Source organism: Scatophagus argus, chromosome 5 (genome assembly GCF_020382885.2).
Source record: "Scatophagus argus isolate fScaArg1 chromosome 5, fScaArg1.pri, whole genome shotgun sequence".
Taxonomy (NCBI): domain Eukaryota; kingdom Metazoa; phylum Chordata; class Actinopteri; family Scatophagidae; genus Scatophagus; species Scatophagus argus.
The window spans coordinates 25,596,781-25,614,227 of NC_058497.1; the positions used below are offsets into that span (position 1 = coordinate 25,596,781).

General features: G+C 49.5%; 1 protein-coding gene across 7 annotated transcripts; it reads left to right on the top strand.

Moving 5' to 3' along the window:
• The first annotated feature begins 172 nt into the window (after positions 1 to 172).
• On the top strand, positions 173 to 17,446 carry LOC124058678 (diacylglycerol kinase delta-like). 7 transcript variants are annotated; one of them, XM_046388128.1, is made up of 31 exons: positions 173 to 361; positions 3,887 to 3,997; positions 4,246 to 4,326; positions 8,260 to 8,364; positions 8,444 to 8,576; positions 9,072 to 9,178; positions 9,274 to 9,399; positions 9,906 to 10,008; positions 10,093 to 10,255; positions 10,335 to 10,443; positions 10,533 to 10,672; positions 10,759 to 10,843; positions 10,948 to 11,042; positions 11,124 to 11,223; positions 11,481 to 11,805; positions 11,906 to 12,067; positions 12,294 to 12,422; positions 12,528 to 12,621; positions 12,776 to 12,886; positions 13,047 to 13,143; positions 13,302 to 13,409; positions 13,497 to 13,610; positions 13,688 to 13,822; positions 13,927 to 14,090; positions 14,186 to 14,297; positions 15,046 to 15,138; positions 15,369 to 15,488; positions 15,635 to 15,752; positions 15,917 to 16,047; positions 16,193 to 16,292; positions 16,452 to 17,446. In XM_046388128.1, the coding sequence occupies exons 1-30, from the start codon at positions 224 to 226 to the stop codon at positions 16,280 to 16,282; spliced, it is 3,699 nt and encodes a 1,232-aa protein (XP_046244084.1). In that variant the 5' UTR covers positions 173 to 223; the 3' UTR covers positions 16,283 to 16,292; positions 16,452 to 17,446. The 7 variants fall into 7 exon arrangements, with proteins under 7 accessions (XP_046244084.1, XP_046244086.1, XP_046244091.1 ...); XM_046388131.1 differs by lacking the exon at positions 173 to 361 and adding an exon at positions 404 to 634; XM_046388129.1 differs by lacking the exon at positions 173 to 361 and adding an exon at positions 690 to 941.
• The last annotated feature ends 1 nt before the right edge of the window (position 17,447 follows it).

Genomic DNA, 17,447 nt, shown 5'->3' on the forward strand with positions numbered 1-17,447 from the left:
TTTCACACGGAAAACAGAAATCGCAGAACCTGTGTTCTTAACATTAATATATAGATTTTTATTGTATTTTGCTCTGTTGGTATATGTAAAGACTTCTTGTAATGTCAGACTGTGACCACCAGAGGTCAGTAAGCGCCCCTCTCGTTTTCTCCTGTGTGTTGTCCGGTCTCCGCCACTGGGGGGCGCTCCCTCCCCTGGTCCTACCCGGGGGTCTGATGGCAGGATGGCGGAGGCAGGGGGACCGGAGTCTGCCGCGGCCCGGTGCCCGGACGAGTCGTCGGACAGCGAGCCGGAGCAGGAGCCCGGAACTCCGCAGAAACTCATCCGAAAAGTGTCAACGTCCGGCCAGATCCGTAGCAAGGTAAAGAGTGTTTAAAATCCCGGCGTAAATGAGCGGACATAATCTGTGGTCAGTGTCTGTTTTCATTCAGCGGGGGTGGGCCACACACAACTCCGAGGTACAGCGTTCTCATCGAGGGAGACAACGGCACACGGAACTCCATATTAAAATCTGACAGTTCAGTATTACCGTCCTTAATGGACAAAGTATACGATGTTTAGTGTAAGTTAAGACATTTTCTGAATATTCATGGGCCTCTCTACAATACGGCATGTGACAGATACACCTAACATCGTATGTGTTTGTAATTCTTCATCTTTTATAACCGGTTTGACGCTTTTTCGCACGTCTTCCTCTCCTACTCACCGTGAGCGGCTGTAGCCATAAGAATAAAACATTTATAGAAAGGGACACTGAATTGAAGTCAGCGCTGCTTGGTTGATATTGCCGATTTGAAGACTGATTGTAATAGAATCTTGAATTAGTTTAATCCTTGTTTCTACCTTGTGCTTATGTTCTAATGAGCGGTATTACTTGGAATGTGACTGATTTTAAGTTGAGTTTGGATCCAGTGCTTGTGTCTACAGCGGTTTATCATTGGGTAAGCGCTACATCTGCGACATTAGAACTAGAAAATGATATTGTGTGACATATAATTAACAAACACTTTATTAATCTACATGTCCAAGTTAAAATAAGAGGACGACGTAACGATAATACCCCAATTTTAAATATGCATTTGTTTAGCCGTAATATGTAGCTCCTAGCTAACAAATAAAAATAGAACCAGGGTCAACCGTGGCTCTGAAATTTATGATTTGGAAAAATGTGCCCAGACACAGTTAAAACACACGAATACAACTCGGTGTCACCGGGAAATGTTTCTTTGTACCGACGTAAGGACACAAACCGGTAGTTCAAGGCGAGGCTAACCCGGCTAACAGCTAGTCGAAGGGTCTCAGGCCCGGTGGAAAGCCCCGCCTGTTCCCTCAGCTGCCCACCCGTGAGAGGTGGGCTGCACTCCGCGGCGGTGATTGACGAGCCGGGGGGAGAAAGTGCAGGAAAACCGACTGAAAAAGCTTTAAACGGTTGTGTTTCGGTGTTGGCATGAGTGGGCTGTGGAGACATAACGGTCCTCTGAGTTCATGCAGGCTGACGGGTTTATCGGATTATGCGCTCATTTACACGTTAAGAACAGCAGAAATGTGGCGTCTCGGTGAGCAGATTCCCACTGCAACATTCACAACACAACGCTACATTTGTACAAGTTAAACCTTATTAAACTTTACTGTACCAACCAAATGCTGCCTTAAAGTGCGCCCCAAAGGCTCGGAAATACCAACATCACTGGGCCTGGGGCGCTTTTTTATGTGTTAGCAGCAAAATAACCACAGTTACGTGGAGGTTTGTTCAGACGGAAGGCTGTTTAAAACCTTGAGATGAGGTTAAGAAGTATTTCACAGTCTTCTACTGTGTTTCTTACTGAAATCCTGTCCTCTGTTACTCTGTCAGGGCTTTTAATTCCCGTTGGCTCACATGCTTATGTAAAGAGTTGCTTTTGCATGTTCAGGCTGTAAGCAAGCAGGAAGACTGATGGATTATTCTGAGGGATTTCTTTCTGTTTAGTCCAACTCCACGATTAGGAGCAAATAACAAAAATAACTCTGACTTGAAGGAGAGTCTCCTCAAACAGTTTTAGCCCATTCACAATGTTTATTAATACCAGTTTTATTGATTTATTTATTTTTGTCAGTGTGGCACATCCAGTTTAGACTGAAGTCAGGTTCGAGTGTTACATTCGCATTCACATTGTCCCAAAGGTGTCCGGGTGCTCATTGAGACACAGAGCCGACATGTCCGATGGTTCCTGAAGGCAGCAGCGGCTTAGTTCAGACTGACGTGGATATTTGAGTCACAGGAAGTGAGTTTGGCTGGAAGCCACTGAGTTTCTATTTAAAGCTGATGTTTTGGGAGATTTCACAGCCCGAGACAAAAACATGAACATTGAGTCATGTGGGAAATAACGAGATATTTCTGGTCAGTGGGAGGAAACTCAGACTGAAGCCATGAACGATGGCTCTTGTTTGTTTGCGCTTTAATGGCTGGTTCAGAGCTACAGTTCAGCTGGATTTATGTTAGGAAGCCTGTTTCTGACAGGAAAAAGTAGATTAAACTAAAGTGAATTAAAGGTAGATTAAATGCAACAGTATGATGCAAAAATGGACTGAAACGTCTCCTAGTTTAGCTCACATTTGTAATAAATTATTTAAGAAATGATTGTGACTTTCAAAATAATTGATATTTATTAGCACCTGCACAGTTGGCCCATCATGGCGATAAGACAAACTGCTTTAGCCTTTTGATAATGTCTTTTATGTCAGCTTAAGCTTCTCTGGTTTGAGTGGTCTGCTTTGAACGGAGCTTTGTGGTGTCACTGGAGTCGGCGTCGGCTGAAGACTACGAGTCTGAGACTGAAACCTGTTGGTGTGGAGTCAGAGGGAAGGTAGCTGCTCCTGACGATCTGTTAACATCAGCTGGTTCGTCCCGAGTAAGACTCGCCACTCTGACCGTCTTTTGGAACCACTCTGTGGTTTTAGAGATGGCATGAAGTGCAGCCTCTTCCTTAATAAAACCGTCTTTGGCTTTATTGACGGGCTGCAGCCACTGGTTGGCTTATCAAATATCACTTTCAGTTTCCAAAAGATGTTTTATTTTGTTCAGAACTCAAAGAGATTCAGTTTCCTGCCACAACACAGAAAGAAGCTGAGATTCCTTTATAAAGTTTATGTGACATACTGAAAACAAGTTTCTGTTAAAATGTTAAAACCATGTGGTTGTTGGTGGATTTTTTTTTTAATCTGATCTTGATTGTGGTTATCAGTTTTATTGATCAGTATTGTTACTGATCGGGTCTGGTCTGGTCTTTTAGAATTTCCGTGTTTTTCCAGGAACAAAAACACACAAATTCATTGAACGTGTAGTTTTATAAAATGTTTCGTAATAGCAGTCAGTTGACAGATAAAGCCTGCAGCTGTGTGTCCTGATGTTGTTTATCAGTGAGCTCTCTGAATGGCTGCTATTGTCGACGCCGTCACAAGACGACGAACAGCTCTGACAGAAGCTGCAGATTATTTCCAGCGGGCAGTGAAGTGGACTCTCTGTTAGCTTTGTGTGTGTGTGCGGACACACACCTCACACACCTCTGGAGTTAGAAGTGTTTTACCTCTGTGATAGTGAATCCACCTTCTGTGATCATTTATCCATTCTTGAGCTCCTGTGAAAAATCCCATGATGCTTTGGGTTGAGTGTTTTGACAGGTCATGTGGTTTAATCTAAGTTCACCCTCCTCAGAGCTCAGCGCTCACACGTGGGGCCAAAGTTAGCATCTCGACGCAACACGGCTTTGGTCAGGACGTGTTTTATGGATGCGCGGGGCAACGTGGAGGCTAAAGTCATCTGGCTAACGTTAGCATTAGCTGTGTGAGCTTTACAACATAACAGAGATGCATTTTCGCCATCAGCTGACCGGTCCTGTTTGTGTTTCAGACTGTGTTGAAGGAGGGGAATCTGATGAAACAGACCAGCTCGTTCCAGCGCTGGAAGAGACGATACTTCAAGCTGAGAGGGAGGACTCTGTACTACGCTCAGACCGCTAAGGTGACTGACCCTCAGTGTGCTGCTCAGGTACAGGGTGGGGCACGGCACGGCACCTCACTCGAACAGAAACACACCTGGGAGGCTCGCTGTGACATCAGCATGTGGGCATGCCGTCCCTTTAAGCTTTAATGATTTAAAGATGTGGAGATATTCAGTAACCATCAGTGTGTTTGTTGTCATGAGCTTTTCATGAAGGTGACAAGCTGATCTCAGTTCAGTTTTAATCTGTAGCGTTTTCTCGCCTGCAGTCGATAATCTTTGATGAAGTTGACCTGAGCGACGCCAGCGTGGCCGAGTCCAGTACCAAGAACGTCAACAACAGCTTCACCGTGAGTCGCCCTTCATCCTTAACTCCTCCTCATCGAAATCTCACGTTCAGATACACACACACACACACACACACACACACACACCCCAGTCCGGCTGCCTCAGATTCTTACCAGAGCATGAGCGTGGATTTATACGCAGCAGAAAATAATCCCAAACAAATGCACAGTTTCCTGTTTGCTTAATGAAACCACCCGAGAAGCTGTTTTATGAAATTACCGAACCTTTTATAACATGAAACCTTATTAAACATTTACGAGCTCACAGCAGGAAGTAGCTGCACCACGCTGGGCTGTTTTCCTCCTGTCTAATGGAAGCGTTTCAGCAGTTTGTCCTGTAAATTAATAAATAAGGTCGCAGATTGGCTTTGATGTGTGCTTACTGAGAGTGTGTGTGTGTGTTAGACAGTGTGTTGCAAAGAGTCATTTGTGTGTGTGACCATACACACATGTATTACACGTATGTGAAGGTGAGCGGTGTGTGTGTGCGTGTGTTTGATCACACCCTCTCAGGAGGTTTTGTGTATTTAAAGACTTCTTTTTCTTCTTCTTCTTCTCTGTTGGTCTCCCCTCCTCCCCATCAGAGGGGGGTCGGCATGACGACAGACAGGAAGTAGGCTTGAGTCATACTAGAGGATGTGGGTGGGGCTAGTGGAGGGAGGGAGAGAGCGAGAGGGTGGCAGTAACACACAGACACAGGAGCAGCAGACCAGAATCAGGTCTCCTGAAGACCTGTCTTGTCTTGTCTCCTGGATCGGGACCCTGAACTGGAAGTTTGAACCAAACGGAGCTCGTGTCGGTTGTTCTGGACTCTGGCTGTCGTTTCTCTGTGACCAGCTGAGGAGTTTACAGACGCGGTAAGAGAGCTGAGTGGGCAGACTGTGATGTCAGCGTTCAGGCTTTAATTAGAAATGATCTGACTTTAACAGCAAATCAACAGACGAGCAACAGACAGTCAGGAGGTCAAAATAACCTGCAGTCAAATGAGGACAAAGACGACAAGAATCGGAGTTGAGCTTCAGTGTTTGACCTGAAAGTGACCTCAGCAAAACCAGCACTTCTCTCGGCTTTTACGCCGGCGACGAGGTTTCGGTGTGTCCCCAAACGCCTCGCGTGAATTTCTCTCACGTCCACTTGGACTCAAGGATTAGAATTTGGAGGTCAAAGGTCGCTGTGAGCTCACAAAATCCGTTATTAGCCGTAACTCGAGAATTGATGTTCTAATTCTGCCAAAAGCCACACAAACGTTTAACAGGAAAAAAATATCGAGTGATGAGATTCTCCATCCCGAAGGTCAAAGCTCAGTGAATTGTCTCGTCTATGAAAGGTGAAGCTGCTCATCAGTTTCCCGGGGCCCAAAATGGCCCCTTCACATTACAGTGTTGTTTCGTGGGTCACTCATAATCATTTTACTGACTAGCAGAACAAACAAAATGATAAATCGGTTAGCATACGAGTTGCAGATTCATTTTCTGTTGATGGGCTTGTGAATGCAGCTCTAATTTCACCAGCTGTAAAGTATGGTTTTAAAACGTTTTTACTGCTGTTGAACGTGACAGTCGAGTCTTCGGTGTGGACGACTGAGGACGGCAGGAGGACGAGCAGAATGAGGAACAGAGGACGAGTTAAGGAGGGAGGACAGGAGAAATGTCAGGAATGATGGAAAGTGAGAGCCGTGTGTGCGTGACAGAGACGTTGTTTCCTGTCTTACTGACGTCAGTTTGTGCGTCCGACAGAGTTTACGATGTGACGCGGTGAAGTTTTCTGCCTGAGCTTAACGCAGCAGAGGATGTTTGGATTTAAGCAGCGTTTGTCTCGGCTGCCGTGCGAGTCGTCTGATCGGCTGGTGGAGGACGCTGCAGAGTGTGTCAGTGTGTGTGTGAAGCAGCCTGACCCTGAGCCACACACACACACACCCTCTCGTTCTGTTGACAGTGTTAGTCCATGTTTGAACGATTTAAGCTAAAAGTCTGGCACCTTTAAACAACATGTTTAACCACGTGCAGATGGTATCCTGCGTTGTGTGTTGTGTCCTGTTGTGTCCTCTGGGTGTTTAACTCTTGTTAAATGTTAAAATCTGACTGCGGCTGTTTCAGTATTCAGAGATGTTGGCCTACGGACTTCGTGAACCTCTTCAAATATTTGCTCTTGTTTCCAGTCACACCAGTTGAGCTGAAGCTCCGACTCGTCTGTTTGTTCGTGTCTGTCGGTGTCATGTGAGCCGGAGCTGCAGCTTCACAAAGCTGAAAACAGAGTCTCTGAGAGGATTCGTGTGTGTGTGTGTGTGTGTGTGTGAGAGAGAGAGTCCTGACCCTCGTGTTTCCTCCAGCTATTGAGGAAACACGAGGAAATCCCAAAAACTCACTCGACAGCCATTTTAGACCAACAGGCTGTAACAGGAAACACCCGGACTCATCCGGACGTCAGGGTCACATCTCCTTCAGTGTTAAAGTCTGCGCAGGGAAATCATTAAATTGAACTGAGCACACGAAGGCCTCGTTGGGTGCAGAGTGAAGCGTCTCTCCACGAGTTCCTGACGCCTGAATGTGGATGTCGCGTCCCCTCCAGAGCACAGATTCAGCTCCCGGAGCTCAGATGGACAACAGAGGAAACGCAGTGTCCCACATGTCCTGCACGCGTCACTTTGTCTGGTTCTCCAAGTGGTTTCCACGTTTTACTGTTTGACAGTTTCTCCGACTCGGGACCCTCTGGTAAGATTTAGTGCCAGAATGGAAACGTTGAGTCTGTGCGATAAACTCGGAGGCTTTTACTTCTGCACATAAATCGACCACATGAGTCAGACTCAGTAAACACTTTGATTTTTACTTTTAAAGAAGCTTTTACCAAGTTTGTCCCTGTTTGTCCTGACGTGGAACAGCTGCTGATTCTGGTGTCGTCCTCAGGGACAGACGGAGCTCAGAGCTGAGCTTAAACTACCACATCTAAGGGTCCTTATCAAACCGGTTTCGGGCAGAGCACCCATGTAAAGGAAGTCTGGCGGTGAGTCAGCGCAAAGGTGGTCGGTGTCGGGTTTGTCAGTGACTGTCTGGACTGTCTGTTGTGTGAAACCTCAGCGGGAACACCGAGACGAGCTGCTGATTGACATGAGACAAATTAACATGGTGCTGTGACCAGAAGCAGTTTCACACAGCAGGCCAATGGGAAGCCCCGGCAGGCCGCAGAAATCATTTTCACCGGTAAAAGTGATGTCATCCATTTATTTACCACTTTTATTTTGAAATTACCAGTTTCACGTCTTTCATAAAAATCTTCCCTCTCACCTCTCACACAGCAGAAATGCTTCACTTTCGGCACCTTGGAAGCAAAGTTTGTCTGTGGATTAAACAGTGACAGACTTAAAGTGTCAGTGTTGTCCTGAGCAGGGACTGAGCTGCTGTGATGATCCTGACTGAGGACGTCCCACCGTCCCCAGTCAGGATCATCACAGTCTCTGTAGGTCCCAGCGCTAAGAAGTGAGCTTAAACACACTTTGCATTCAAGCTAGTAGCATGTGTAGCTCATGATTAAATAGCCTGAGCGCGCCTGATTCTTTACCTTCATACAGCTGGATGTGTGTGTGTGCTGTGTGTGTGTGTGTGTGCGCGCGTGTGTGTATTTGTGTCAGTGTGGGAACAGACGCTTCATTGTGGAGCAGCTGAACAGGAAGCGGAAGTTCACGTCTGTTATTCTGGAAATTATAACCACGCACTTCACACAAAACCTGTGATTGTTCATTCACGACTCCCCCTACACACATCACACACACACACACACACACACACACACACTACACACTTTTCCTGCGTGTGTGTGTGTTTTTATTCAGAAAATGAGAACAATGATCCTATAAACTGCCAGCTGCACCAACAACAGCACAGCCCGTAAATAACCACTGTGTGTGTGTGTGTGTGTGTGTGTGTGTGTGTGTGTGTGTAGGTCATCACGCCCTGCAGACGTCTGATTCTGTGTGCAGACAACAGGAAGGAGATGGAGGAGTGGATGGCAGCTCTGCGCAGCGTCCAGAACAGACAGAACTATGAGGTCTGTATTACTCCCAGTATGACCAGCAGGGTTTGTGAGTCCCAGTGCGAGCTGCTGACTGTGTGCTGGTCTCTCCCAGTCCACCCAGTACAGCATGGACCACTTCAGTGGGATGCACAACTGGTACGCCTGCTCTCACGCCCGACCGACCTACTGTAACGTCTGCAGAGAGGCGCTGTCAGGAGTGACATCACACGGCCTGTCGTGTGAAGGTAAACAAACCACAGCACACACACAGAACAGCACACACAGTACACACAGCACACACACAATACACACAGCACACACACAGCACACACACAGTACACGCACAGTACACACAGCACAGCACACGCACAGTACACACACAGTACACACAGCACAGCACACAGCACAGCACAGCACACAGCACACACACAGTACACGCACAGTACACACAGCACAGCACACACACAGTACACACAGCACAGCACACAGCACACACACAGTACACACAGCACACACACAGTACACACACAGCACACACACAGTACACACACAGTACACACAGCACAGCGCACAGCACAGCGCACAGCACAGCACACACACAGTACACACACAGTACACACACAGTATAGACTGTATACAGACAAGCATCAAATCATCTTAATGCATGACGTTGTGATCCATCAGTGTCAGCCTGGCAGAGAAGACAAATGTGTGTGTGTGTGCGTGCGCGTGCGTGTCAGTGTGTAAATTTAAGGCTCATAAGCGCTGTGCAGTCAGAGCCACCAACAACTGCAAATGGACCACACTGGCTTCTATCGGGAAGGACATCATTGAGGACGAGGACGGGGTGAGACACGCAGGAGTGTTCCTGAACTTTAAACAGTGACAGTAAACGCCTCGCTCGTCTCCTGCTGACATGTGACTTCTGTCCTCTGTCCTCAGGTGTCCATGCCTCACCAGTGGCTGGAGGGAAACCTCCCCGTCTCAGCTAAATGTAACGTCTGCGATAAGACGTGCGGCAGCGTCCTCCGTCTGCAGGACTGGAGGTGTCTGTGGTGTAAAGCCATGGTGAGACTGGGAGACTGGTTGCTATGGTTACTGTAACACCACAACAGGGGATTATTGCAACACATTCATTTAGCACTTTGGTCCAAATTCCTTTCAGTCAAACTCCAACAGGCTTAACGCGGTGGTTCCCAACCTGCGGGTCGGGACCCCTCCAATCAGCTTCCTGTGTGCAAGTGAGGGGTCAGCAGAGGATCACAGGGCTGAGAAAGGAAAAAAAGAAATCTCTGACCCTAAATTTAATTCATATGAAACACATGAGGTGTCACACTGGATGTCAGTGTTCGCTAACCTAACAGAAAGGTGGGAGTCAGCGTCGTGTCGTCTCAGAGAGGGATTTTCTGCATGTGGAAGGAGAGGAGCAGTGAAGGGGTCCACCGGAGGTCCCTTCACTGTCCCGCCGTCCAGCAGCAGCAGCAGAGAGCTCGGTGTCATGAAAACATTTTCCGGGTGACAGGTTCAGGTGTAGTTCAGGCCTTTACAGTGTTTGTCTTCCGTCTGTCCTGCAGGTGCACTCAGGCTGTAAGGAGCAGCTGTCCTCAAAGTGTCCTCTGGGTCAGTGTAAAGTGTCCGTCATCCCTCCGACGGCACTCAACAGCATCGACTCCGATGGTGAGACTTGTTTGCGTTGCCCTCAGACAGTGTTAACGTCAGCGTCTGCGTTGTGCTGAAGCGAATGTTGGATTGTGTGTTGAGGTTTCTGGAAGGCGTCGTGTCCTCCGTCCTGCACCAGTCCTCTGCTGGTGTTTGTCAACTCGAAAAGTGGAGACAACCAGGGCGTCAAGTTCCTGCGACGCTTCAAACAGCTGCTGAACCCGGCGCAGGTGTTCGACCTGATGAACGGAGGACCGCACCTGGGGTGAGAGAGGGGGAGAGAGGGGGAGGAGTCCGACACCAACAGCTTCCTGATGTTAACATTACACGTGTTTCTTTGTCAGCCTGCGTTTGTTCCAGAAGTTTGATACGTTCAGGATCCTGGTGTGTGGAGGAGACGGCAGCGTTGGCTGGGTTCTGTCTGAGATCGACGCCCTCACGCTGCACAAACAGGTACAGACGCTTAGCTCCAGTCCGACGGGGGGAGGACAGTTTAGGTTCTGATCGGCACCGTCAGCTCTAACCTGAACCTGCTGTTGTAGTGCCAGCTGGGAGTCCTTCCTCTGGGGACCGGGAACGATCTGGCCCGGGTTCTGGGCTGGGGTTCTGCCTGTGATGACGACACTCAGCTGCCTCAGATACTGGAGAAACTGGAGAGAGCCAGCACCAAGATGCTAGACAGGTAACTGATGTCAGACAGGTGACTGATGTCAGACAGCTGACTGATGTCAAACAGGTAACGGCAGGCTGTCTGTCTTTCTTCTGCAGGTGGAGCATCATGGTCTATGAGACTAAGTTTCCACGGCAACACTCGGCCTCCACGGTCACAGAGGACTGCAGCGACGACTCTGAGGTAACAGGAAGTGACATCACTCTCTGCTGCTTGCTGACATTTAGTGAGGCTGGTGAGGAGCAGCAGACCTGGACTGACCTCAGTGTTTGTGTCCTCTGATCCAGGTTCAGCAGATTCTGACGTACGAAGACTCAGTGGCCGCTCACCTGTCGAAGATCCTGACCTCAGATCAGCACTCAGTCGTCATCTCCTCCGCCAAGTAAGTCTTCCTGTCCATCTGCCTGCCTGTCTGTCTGTCCAGATGTCGTCACTGAGCTGACTGTGTGTCTGTGGTCCTCAGGGTTCTGTGTGAGACGGTGAAGGACTTTGTGGCTCGTGTTGGTAAAGCGTACGAGAAGAACACCGAGAGCTCAGAGGAGTCCGAGGCCATGGCCAAGAAGGTACGTTTACGGTGTTTTACAAACCTCAGCAGCAGCAGGAGGCTTAACCAAGCTCAGTCCAGAAACCGTTCAGAGTGTCAGTGTGACGAACGGATGAGTGGAGTCTAATTAAAGCTGACATGCTGAATTCAAGCTGAGCAGCAGCAGATGTGGATTTCAGTCAGCGTTAAGAGGAGCAAAAGGAGGATAAAACTCATAGTTTGTGTTTGAACGTCCATTGAGGCTGTTTGACATCGGACGTCTCCTGTCTGTCTCAGTGTGGTGTCCTGAAGGAGAAGCTGGACTCTCTGCTGAAGACTCTGAACGAGGAGTCTCAGGCCTCCACCGTGCCCCACCCGACTCCGCCCCCCACCATCGCCGAGGAGCAGGAGGAGGCCGAGGGAGTCGTACTGCCCCCTCCTGTTCATCATCATCATCACCATCACCCTCCTCCTCCTCCTCCTCACACCTCCTGCTCTCCACGGACCAACACCTCCTCCTCGTCTTCGTCTTCGGCCATCTTTAAACCTCGAGAGCAGCTGATGCTGAGAGCCAACAGTCTGAAGAAAGCCATCAGACAGATCATCGAGCACACCGAGAAAGGTACGACAGGCAGACAGACAGGCAGACAGACAGGCAGACACAGTATGTTCATGTTACTATTTAAACATCAAAAACTGGTGTGTGTGTGTGTGTGTTGCAGCTGTGGATGAGCAGAACGCTCAGACTCAGCAGCAGCTCTTCTCTCTGAGTCGGGAGGAGGAAGAGGAGGGTCTGGTGGAGGAGGAAGAGGAGGAGGAGGCGGAGGAGGATAAGATGTCCCTGCAGTCGTCCTACAGCGTCAAACACCGCAACACTCGCAGAGGTCAGCGATACTGCACTTAATACTGTTACTGCAACTGTTCCTCGTACCAGTACTGCTGTCTGCATCAGTGCAGCCCTGACATAACAGCCTCACATGTGAGCTGCGTTCAGCGGAGCTCAACACTTCCTGTTTCACATGAGTGTATTCACATGTCATGAGTGTATTCAGAACCACTGAGGTGTTTACCTGTCTGCCTGTCTGTCTGTCTGTCTGTCTGTGTCTTCAGTCAGTAAGACGCCCTGTGAGAAGCTGATCAGTAAAGGCAGCCTGTCCTTGGGCAGCTCTGCATCACTTCCTGTACAGACAGGAAGTAGGGAGAACATGCCCATGCTTAACACAAAGATCCTCTATCCTGGTAAGAAGCCCCGAGGCCAAACAGGAAGTTCATGTCATCATGACACAAATCTGATGTTTACCTGTGTGTGTGCGTCTGTGTGTGTGTGTGTGTGTGTGTGTGTAGGTCTCAGGGGTATTTCGGGTTCTTTGTCCAGCAGTTCTGTGATCAGTCGACTGCTGGTCAACGCCGACCCGTTCAGCTGCGACCCTGACAACATGTGAGTCTAAACTCTTACAGCAAAAACTTTGAGGGCAGATTTGATTTTTATCAGCAGCTTCTCCCTGATGATTGTTCTTCTTATTCTGACCTTATTCAGACTTATTCTGTGTGTGTGTGTGTGTGTGTGTGTGTGTGTGTGTGTGTGTGTTCAGGGACTGCTACACTGAGAAATGTGTCATGAACAACTACTTTGGAATCGGACTGGATGCTAAAATCTCTCTGGACTTCAACAACAAGAGAGACGAACATCCAGAGAAGTGCAGGTATGAAACCAAATCTTTCTCTCTGTGTCCAATCAGAGTGTAGAACTGTGAACACGTTGTCCTATGGCAGCGCACGGTTCATTCACATGCAAACGTGACGTCTCATTTGTAGTTTGATTTTAATCGATAAAGTTAATTTGAAAGACGATTATGTGCTCAGGAGTCGGACTAAGAACATGATGTGGTACGGCGTTCTGGGAACCAAAGAGCTGCTGCACAGAACCTACAAGAACCTGGAGCAGAGGGTTCTGCTGGAGGTGAGACAGACTGACTGGAGCAGGCTGCTGGTTCTGCTGGTTTGGCTTTATGTCCTCAAACCAGCAGACAGCTGGCATCACTTCCTGTGACTTCCTGTCTGTCCAAACGAATTCAGCACGAGCGGTGGAGTCTAATGGTGATGTTGATGTGTTGACAGTGTGATGGGCGGCCGATCCCTCTGCCCAGTCTGCAAGGCATCGCCGTGTTGAACATCCCCAGTTACGCCGGAGGGACCAACTTCTGGGGAGGAACCAAAGAGGACGACGTGAGGACAGAACCTGTCTGTCTGCATCTATCAGCCCCGATCGACTGTCTGTCTGTCTCTCTAACGGTCTGTCCGTCTCTCCCCCAGACTTTCACAGCTCCGTCCTTCGATGATAAGATCCTGGAGGTGGTGGCCGTCTTCGGCAGCATGCAGATGGCCGTGTCCCGAGTCATCAACCTGCAGCATCACCGCATCGCGCAGGTACACCTGTCTGTCTGTCTGTCTGCCCGCCCACCTGTCCATCCAGATGCGTGACCCTGTCCGTCTCTCTGTCTCAGTGTCGGACAGTGAAGATCACCATCCTGGGTGATGAAGGCGTTCCGGTGCAGGTGGACGGGGAGGCGTGGATCCAGCCCCCAGGATACATCAAGATCATCCACAAGAACCGAACCCAGACCCTCACCAGGGACAGAGTGAGTCCTGCAGACACACAAATACACACTCGGTGTCCAGTTTATTAGGTCCACCCAGTCTCATCACAGCGAGAGCTCGTCCTCATGTTGTGCGTGTGTCTCAGGCGTTCGAGAGCACCCTGAAGTCGTGGGAGGACAAACAGAAGTGCGAGTTTCCCCGGAACCCCCCGCCTCAGCCCCCCTCGTCCTCGCAGCCAGAGATTGTCTCTGAGGAGGAGGCGTCACTCATCAGTGAGTTTGGCCAGGCAGCGGGAGCTCTCATACACAGGTAAGTAACACACCGTGAACGTGGTGTCAGCGCAGCGCGGTCATGTGGTCGCCGTGACCACTCTGTGACTGCGTGCTGTTGTGTTTGTGTTTCAGCATCCGTGAGGTCGCTCAGTCTCATCACAGTCTGGAACAGGAACTGGCTCACGCTGTCAACGCCAGCTCAAAGGCCATGGACGTCGTCTACGCCAACTCCAAGAGCTCCGGGGTATTAAGCACACACACGTCACTGGTCCCCACTGTCTTGTCCTGGTCTTCATTGTTCTGTCCTAAACTCTACTGTCCTGTCCTGGTCTCTGCTGTCCTGTCCTGGTTTCTGCTGTCTTGTCCTGGTTCCACTGTCCTGTCCTGGTCTCTGTTGTCCTGTCCTGGTCTCTACAGCCCTGCCCTGGTCTCTGTTGTCCTGGTTTCTGTTGTGCTGGTCTCCACTGTCCTGTCCTGGTCTCTGCTGTCCTGTCCTGGTTCCACTGTCCTGTCCTGGTCTCTGTTGTCCTGTCCTGGTCTCTACTGCCCTGCCCTGGTCTCTGTTGTCCTGGTTTCTGTTGTGCTGGTCTCCACTGTCCTGTCCTGGTCTCTGCTGTCCTGTCCTGGTTCCACTGTCCTGTCCTGGTCTCTGCTGTCCTGTCCTGGTCTCTGTTGTCCTGTCCTGGTCTCTACTGTCCTGTCCTGGTCTCTGCTGTCCTGTCCTGGTTTCTGCTGTCCTGTCCTGGTCTCTGTTGTCCTGTCCTGGTCTCCACTGTCCTGTCCTGGTCTCTGTTGTCCTGTCCTTGTCTCCACTGTCCTATCCCGCTATAAATGTGGATAATGTAGAAATTGACTGTAGTTTGATGTTTGTTCTGTTTTTATGATAGTGAATTTAGTTTGTGATTGTATTCATTCAAGTCAAACTCTGAACCCTGTCTCTGTCTCTGACTCTGTCTCACCCTGTCTCCCTCTCTCCCTGTCCGTCTCTTCAGGCTCTGAGCTGCAGTGTTGTCCTTCAGATGGTCGTTAACGTCAAAGCTTTACTGAGTGAGACTGAGCTGCTGCTGGCTGGAAAGATGTCCATGGTAACCGTCTCCTCTGGTCTCCTCCTGTCCTTCTGTCCTCCTGTCCTCTTGACATGTTTCATACGAAGAAGTTTGAGCTGTCTGTATTGCAGTCTGTAATTTCAGATCTGTTACATGTTGTTCAAGATCAGCTGTGGATCTTGTGTACTCCAGGACGCTGTGACATCACTGCTGGCTGCTGTTTATGATCTCATCTGTGCGTGTGTGTGTGTGTGTGTCCGTCCTTGCAGCAGCTGGACCCTCCTCAGCAGGAACAGTTGAACGCAGCTCTCAGTTCTGTGGCTCAGCAGCTCCGTCGGCTGGTTGACGTTTCCTGGTTGTGTCCTGTCGTCGACCCGTCAGACAATGAGGTAAACCACAAAGTACTGCTTCTAGAAGTACTGGAAGTACTCTTACTAATACCGTTAACATGTCCAACTACTGTACATTTAGTCCTGGGTAAATTAACACAAAAGAGTCAAAGTGTCTCTTTGTCCACCTGTGCGTGTGTCTTCAGGGTCCTCTGACAGATTTCTCGAAACGAAGTCGGAGCGCAAAATTTCGTCTCGTCCCGAAGTTCAAGAAGGACAAAAACAACAAGAACAAAGAGACCTGTGCTACTCTGTCTCTCCCAGGTGAGCCATCTCTGTCCCTGTCTCTCTTTGTCTCTCTCTGTCTGCCTCAGGTGAGCTCTCTCTGTCTCTCTGGTTCACGTCTCTGAAGCTGCTCAGGGTGTCTGTAGTTCTTCTGTGTTGGGGTGTTTCCTGTCTGTCTGAACCACTTCCTGTCGGTGTCTCAGTTCACCAGTGGGGGACGGAGGAGGTGGGGGCGTGGCTGGACTTTCTGTGTCTCACTGAATATAAGGACATCTTTATCGGACACGACGTCCGTGGAGCCGAGCTCATCCACCTGGAGAGGAGGGACCTGAAGGTAGCGCCGCTAGCTCTGATCGCTAACTGCTAACTGCATGGAGGACTAACCACACGATGGACGGTTGGACTGTTGGTCTTGTTACACACCTCCTGATGTGTGTGTGTGTGTGTGTGTGTGTGTGTGTGTGTGTGCGTGTGTGCAGGACCTGGGTGTGACGAAGGTGGGTCACATGAAGAGGATCCTTCAGGGCATCAGAGAGCTCAACAGGAACAGCAGCGCGAGCGAGGCCTGACTGCAGCCAGGTGACCATTTTATTTATTATTATTTATTGTTTGAATATGATGAAGACTTACAGCGGACAGACAGACAGGCAGGCAGACAGACAGGCAGGTTGCCGTACAGTATGAAATAAAATGATAAACTGCTAAGTGATGACAGCTGACATGTTGTTGTCGTTCTAGCTGTCTGCTGCCCTCCTACCTCTGCTGCCATCGACCACCTCAACCACCTGACCTCTGACCTCTGACCCTGAACCAGCAGCTCTGAGCGCGCTCACTGTGGACCAGGATTCATTCCGTCTCTCTGCTCAGCTCGGTGACACACACACACAGACACGTACACGTATCACCTGGAGAACCAATCAGATCATCCTCTAGTGCCTTGTCATTTTACCCAACGACCAATCAGAAGACCAGGATTCAGAGCCAAACACTGTCGAAGGCGAAGGGCCGCATCAGAACCAGGACGATGGAGAGCGTCGGCCGCTTTGGAGCAGAAGAGACATGTCCTCACCTTATCCTGTCCAACGTGAGATTCTGAACGTCCAAAGCTTGACGGCTTCCTCCTCGTCCCGTCCGCCCCTCATGTCCTGGCACCTGGGCCAGCAGTTTGTCCACAGTCCTGCTGACCAGCACAGTAAATGTTTTTGGAGTCCACAACAGGATTGAAAACCTGTTCTGGCTGCTGTCTGGGCCAGATGTGAGCCGGATCTGGACTGTGGATGGTTCAGTTTTTGAATGTAGAGACAGAGAAGCAGCTCCACTTAACAACACTCCATGTTTGCCAGTTTTAAGGCCATATTGAGACTTTCACTCGTGATGTAGCTGCCACCTAACTGTCCAACCCCGGGCTCACCTGAGCAGCCGACCAATCAGAACCTCCTCTGGTCCCTGACCGGCCAGGATGCAGCAGAACCCTTTAAAAATTCACACAGACATTTTTACGTCCCCGGCCTGCCAAACAGGGACTGTCACTCTGTGAAACCAAGCCGGGGACACCTGAGGGGACGGACTCTGACCGGATGGAGTCCGGGTCACAGAGTCTGACTGAGTTTTGTAGTTGAACATGTATTTATTTCCTGTGTAAACTGCAGTTGATATTTAGAGTTCAGTTGATGTCTTTGAAAAGCAGGAAGTGGTTGACGAACACATCGGGTGGTCTGACGAAGACGCAGTGGA